Consider the following 5,652-nt stretch of genomic DNA (forward strand, 5'->3'; position numbering starts at 1 on the left):
AGATCTTCCATCACCTATATCTGGGCATTATTGTTTGTTAAATACTTTATAATTCACATAACAGTAAAATACAATGCTTCGCAAGTTGACTATTTTTTAAAAATCAGTTACATATAAAGATATTAATAGGCATAATATGCGATATTATAACCATTATTGTACATTTTTTTAGTCATAGTAGGAGAAATAGACTTAAATTATAACTTACCAGCCTTGGTAAAATACAACACAAGCAAATATAAATAATTCACAAACGCTGATATTTAGGATTATGTTTACGTAAATAGTCCCAAATATTGGGATGTCTTCCTATTTGGCTTAGTAAGGTTCTATGAAACGATTCCAAATAGTTGTTGGTTCTTGGTTGGTTCTTGGCTGGCCTTCAAACGTACAATGTAAATGAACATTTATTTTTTGGAATTTAAAATGATTACCTATCCATATTTATTAAATATAAACTACCCAAAAAAACTTGCTGAACCTATTTAATCGAACCAAAAGCGTTGAATGTTACCAATTAAAAAATTATGAAGGCGTTCCGAAATATGGTCATATACTAGTTTACATATTCAATTATAGCATGAAACCCATATCACTCATAGTAAAACGACATTCCTGATGTATTTCTGCAGGACGATGAGGCAATGCTAAACCCTAAAAATGAATGATCATTAAAATTTGAAAGTATGAATTAGGTACATACATTTGAGTGCCTTAAACATAATAACTAGAATAAGATAATATTACCATACGCAGAACTCTATAAGCTTCAGGGTTATTTTGGAATAATAGGAATACACTATTTAAACTCCTTCGGCAGTATCGGATAACGGACTAGATAAAAAAATAATTATACCTAATTATAATTATTACAGAAAGCATGAGGACTTAACATGACATTACTTGACAGAAGTGGGACCAGCAACCACGAAGTTTACTTTCAGGAAAAATACTTTTTACATTTTACGGCAGTCATTAAAGCTCTTTCATAATCCGTAATAATAGTGAGTTGTCCATAGTTTAATGGTAGTACTCTTCTAACTACTCTAAAAAATTACTTATCAAAATTAAGTTAGTTGTTGGATCATAAAATATTAAATAAGGTATGTATGTATACCCTTAAATAAAATTGGACACACTAGATTATACATCAAAAAAGGAGCTGACCAATTATTGTACAAAAAGTAAAATAATATGTTAAGTTTAATTGTATCGGATATAGGTATTTTAGATTTTAGATTTTGAGCGGATCGATCGGACTGTATTGATTTTACAATAATGTGTGTTGTTTAATTTTTCTAATTATATTTTTTTGTCTGTGTAAACGATAAGTATTCGTAATAAAGATTCGATTTTCAATTTTCATATAATATATGAAATTTACAAATATAAAATTATTAATTATATTAATTATTAATATTATAATTAATAATTTTATAGATATGTATTCATTTCTATAATTCTATTGTGACAATTATTTCTTTTTAACTAAAATTGAATAAAATATTTTTTCAAAATTATAAAAATAGATTAGGTATGTAGTAACGTTTCTCACGAAACAACCATCGTATTGGGTTATTCAAAAAAACATAATATATAAAGGAAAAGACACACATTTCTGCAGTGTTTAAGTAATTTTTTGAGTATATTTAATATTTTTATATAATAAATATTATACCAAGTAGGTACTAACATAAATACAAAATGTCATAAAAACATGATTTTTTATTACTAAATTGATTTTACTGAATTATTAAACATGTATATATTATTCTCCAGGAATATGTCATCTTCATCGCCATTTATGAGCTGAATTTAATGCAAATATATTTAAAAATATAATATACAAGAAATGTTAATAGATATAAGTTATATCGTATTAACGCACTATACACTAAACAATATTTTACCGTAAATTTTCTAACATGTAGGCGGTATGGAAAAATATACTATAATAATAATATAATGCAAGTAGGTACACCTACGTGAAACGCTGACACTATCTACGGGAGGTTTATTAACTTTTAACTGCACGAGATAGGACTTTGTAAGAGACGATAATACAAGTACAACTGAACGAAAATCTATTCTCTCACCTCGCTGTGTCCGCAGACCGCAATCTACCGCAGGTAGATTGCCTATACCTGATAATTTACTGTTCGCATAACCATAAGCGAAACTCACGGGCAACGCCACGCGGGATGGCTAAAAATTAAAACATTATATGATTTTGATTCTATACCTATGCACAGCGAATTACACTCAAAAGGAGTTAATTAATCACAATTTTTTTCCCGGGCAACACAGGGTTGTTCAGCTAGTAATAAATTATATAATGGTTCATGTAATTAATAATTTATTATGATGTGAATACAAAACAAATACATAGTTATTAGTTATGATACAGAGTGCAAAATAGTATAATGATACAAAACAAATACATAGGTAGTTATTAGTTATGATACAGAGTGAAAAATAGTGATAATACAAAAGAAATACATAGTTATTAGTTATGATACAGAGTGCAAATTAGTGATGATACAAAATAAATACATAGGTAGTTATTAGTTATGATACAAAGTGCAAAATAGTGATATTACAAAACAAATACATAGTTATTAGTTATGATACAGAGTGCAAATTAGTGATGATACACAATAAATACATAGTTATTAGTTATGATACAGAGTGAAAAATAGTGATATTACAAAACAAATACATAGTTATTAGTTATGATACAGAGTGCAAATTAGTGATGATACACAATAAATACATAGTTATTAGTTATGATACAGAGTGAAAAATACAAATAATACAAAACAAATACATAGTTATTAGTTATGATACAGAGTGAAAAATACAAATAATATAAAACAAATACATAGTTATTAGTTATGATACAGAGTGCTTTTTTCTATATAACTATTCTACCGAAATATTATAATAATAGTTATATAGAAAAAAATCACAATACGGTGCAACAATATCATATACTAGAATCACAGGTTATAATATTATATGAAAATCATATAATCTGTGCTAGAACAGCCATGGAGGAATACAGAGCTCGCAAATCAGCGGATAAACACAATCGCCCATATTTGTGGGAAGGGACAAAGCGTTTCTTCGTCCGCTTGTTCAGCTGAAGTTGAAGTTAGCCGCAAGTGAACAAGTAGACGAAGAAACGCTTTGTTCGTTTCCACATTGATGGACGTTTGCGTTTCTTCGATAATTCGCCTGTGCTTTGTTCCTCCGTTGGCGTTCTAGGATGATCTGGTTGAACCGTATTTTGAATACTTTCTTCGTCATCCGGTCCCGCCTCGACTCGCGGCAACTCACCGCGACAGTCACCGCCCTGCGCCAATATCAGATGATCCGCATGTTGAATACTTTCTTCGTCATCCGGGACCGCCTCGACTTGCGGCGACTGACCGCGACAGATAACGTCCTGCGCCAATATCACGTCAACGAGACGTGTCGACGATATGTTAGGCATAGATGTAGATCGCCTCTTTGCTTTCAGCCCGTCAAAATCACCACTACAGTTCAACTTCTCGAAGTCTGCCGACCAGTTTCTAAGGTCGGCGAATACTTTTTGCATCGTCAGTTGCTCAGCGGACGGCGAGGATATTTCGGCTTCTGCAGGCATATTGTTACTGTTCTCTTCTGCAATTATCGACATGTCTTATTATAACCGTTTATAATGCGATTAATTGAGAATTAGAATAATATTCTTCGTTATTTAGCGGTAGGTAATAAATACAATATTGAATTCTAACACGGTAACGTTTATAATGTAAATAATTACGGTACAAAACTAAATACATATTATACTGCCATAACAACGTATCTATATTATCCAATTAGGATCAACTAGACAAAAAGAAAAAGAAAAAAAAAAGGTTATATATAATATCAACTGTCATCAAAATTTCAAACGCTTATAAAACGGTAATGTAACTTTTACTAAACTTCTTTTTATAATTTATTGGTATGAATATTATGAAAATATTAAAATAATAGAAAATATAGAAAATTAATTGCCCATATATTTCAATATTTAATCTGCCTAATTTGATCAAGTCGATCCGTAACGACTAATATATAATAATATGTTGTACCTATAAACGTAATTTTAAATTAATGTTAATACTTGCCCTCCCAAACATTTTCTACATTTTGTTTTAAGCTTATTCAATATTATCAAAGTAAGGCTTTAGCCCCCCAAATCTCAAACACTATTTGCGCCTATATAATAGTATAGTGTATAGCACCAAAACTGACGCTCATATTTACTCTACAGGGTGTGTCCGAAAATACAAGCTTACGATTAGATTTAATGTAATATAATTATTATCATTATCTACAAAATGACTATTACAAACAGAAAATATTACAATTATTAGAAGCTGCAGATATTAGGCACTTACTACTTAATATATTAGTATAATATAATATAATATATAGGTAAATTATAGACAATTATTACATTTCGGTAATTAAAATTAAGTAGAAAAATACGTTCACATTTTATTTTTACACGAAAATGGTTTTATTTATTTTGAATGCAAAAAATATTACAATACCGTCGTCGAACCGTCTGGTAAGCTGAATTACGTTGCCGCCCACGCCGCAAAAAGGGTCCTCGGCCACTTTCACGTGGCCAGACTTCTCTGCCATAAACGCACCGAGTACTTCCGGACAAACCGAGTAAAAACTGTCTATGCAACGAAACCAAACATACGATTATAATTTAATATAGCATTTTTATTTTTAACATAATATGATACATATATTATATTATATAAATGTTTTTTTTTTTACATACCTTCGTCATACTTAAAAACAAGGTAAATCGCTTCTATCAATATATGAAGGTGCTTGGTCTATCTGAAATAAAAAAAAAAAAAACATTATTCGATTTCTGCTTTTTAATCATTATACCTATAGGCAAATGCATACGCGGATCATGCAGTAATGCAGTATGCTCTCGCCGTGGTGGCTTATCCACACTTAGTGCGACGTAGTCAGGATTATGAAATGGGGGGTGTTTTAAGTATAGATTAAAACCAAGTTTTTACAGTTTTCGTATATAAATAAATTAAGGGTTCAGAACTTGACTTGTTGCACTAAAAATAATCGAAATATGCAATTAAAATTCTCAAAATATACTTAAATATATATACTATGTAGCAACATTTTTATATTATTTTTGAAAAATCATAAAATATATTGCAATTTTGGTAATAAAAAACTAAAAAACAAGTAGGTATATAAACCTGATAAATAACTTAATTAATAAGTAATAACGAATAACGTGATATGCGAACACCGTGATAAACGAACACGTGCTGATGTTCATTCATTCGTACAATCTGCAATCTAGATGTCAATTATAGTTTAAACACAGTTTTGTCACAAAGAGACTTATGGAATCTTACATATGTGAACATAGGGCCAATTGTAGCCAAGCTCCACCAACAACTTTAACACCCCTCCACCCCTCCTAAACATTTACTTAATTTTTTTAAGCTTATTCAATTTCATAATAGTATGGTATTAGGCTTCGGCCACCCCAAATCTCAAAATTATCGCCTATTGTACCTAACCAAACATACTATTTTTTAAGATATTTTTCAATGTTATCCAAAT

At 30.0% G+C, this 5,652-nt stretch overlaps 1 protein-coding gene across 1 annotated transcript; it reads right to left on the reverse strand.

Moving 5' to 3' along the window:
• Positions 1-2,951: 2,951 nt before the first annotated feature.
• LOC100575693 lies at positions 2,952-4,996 on the reverse strand. Its single transcript, XM_003244124.4, has 4 exons — positions 4,963-4,996; positions 4,829-4,890; positions 4,587-4,721; positions 2,952-3,666 (listed from the first exon to the last, which is right to left on the reverse strand). The coding sequence occupies exons 3-4, from the start codon at positions 4,678-4,680 to the stop codon at positions 3,155-3,157; spliced, it is 606 nt and encodes a 201-aa protein (XP_003244172.1). The 5' UTR covers positions 4,681-4,721; positions 4,829-4,890; positions 4,963-4,996; the 3' UTR covers positions 2,952-3,154.
• Between the last annotated feature and the right edge of the window lie 656 nt (positions 4,997-5,652).

Source organism: Acyrthosiphon pisum, unplaced genomic scaffold (genome assembly GCF_005508785.2).
Source record: "Acyrthosiphon pisum isolate AL4f unplaced genomic scaffold, pea_aphid_22Mar2018_4r6ur Scaffold_21816;HRSCAF=24967, whole genome shotgun sequence".
Lineage (NCBI taxonomy): Eukaryota > Metazoa > Arthropoda > Insecta > Hemiptera > Aphididae > Acyrthosiphon > Acyrthosiphon pisum.

Excerpts from the sequence above, each read along its gene's own strand:
- LOC100575693 (XM_003244124.4), bottom strand. The coding sequence starts at position 4,680 with ATGGCAGAGAAGTCTGGCCACGTGAAAGTGGCCGAGGACCCTTTTTGC. Across the intron at positions 3,667-4,586 it reads TACCAGACGGTTCGACGACG|AAGAGAACAGTAACAATATG; the intron begins GTATTGTAATAT and ends CGATAATTGCAG.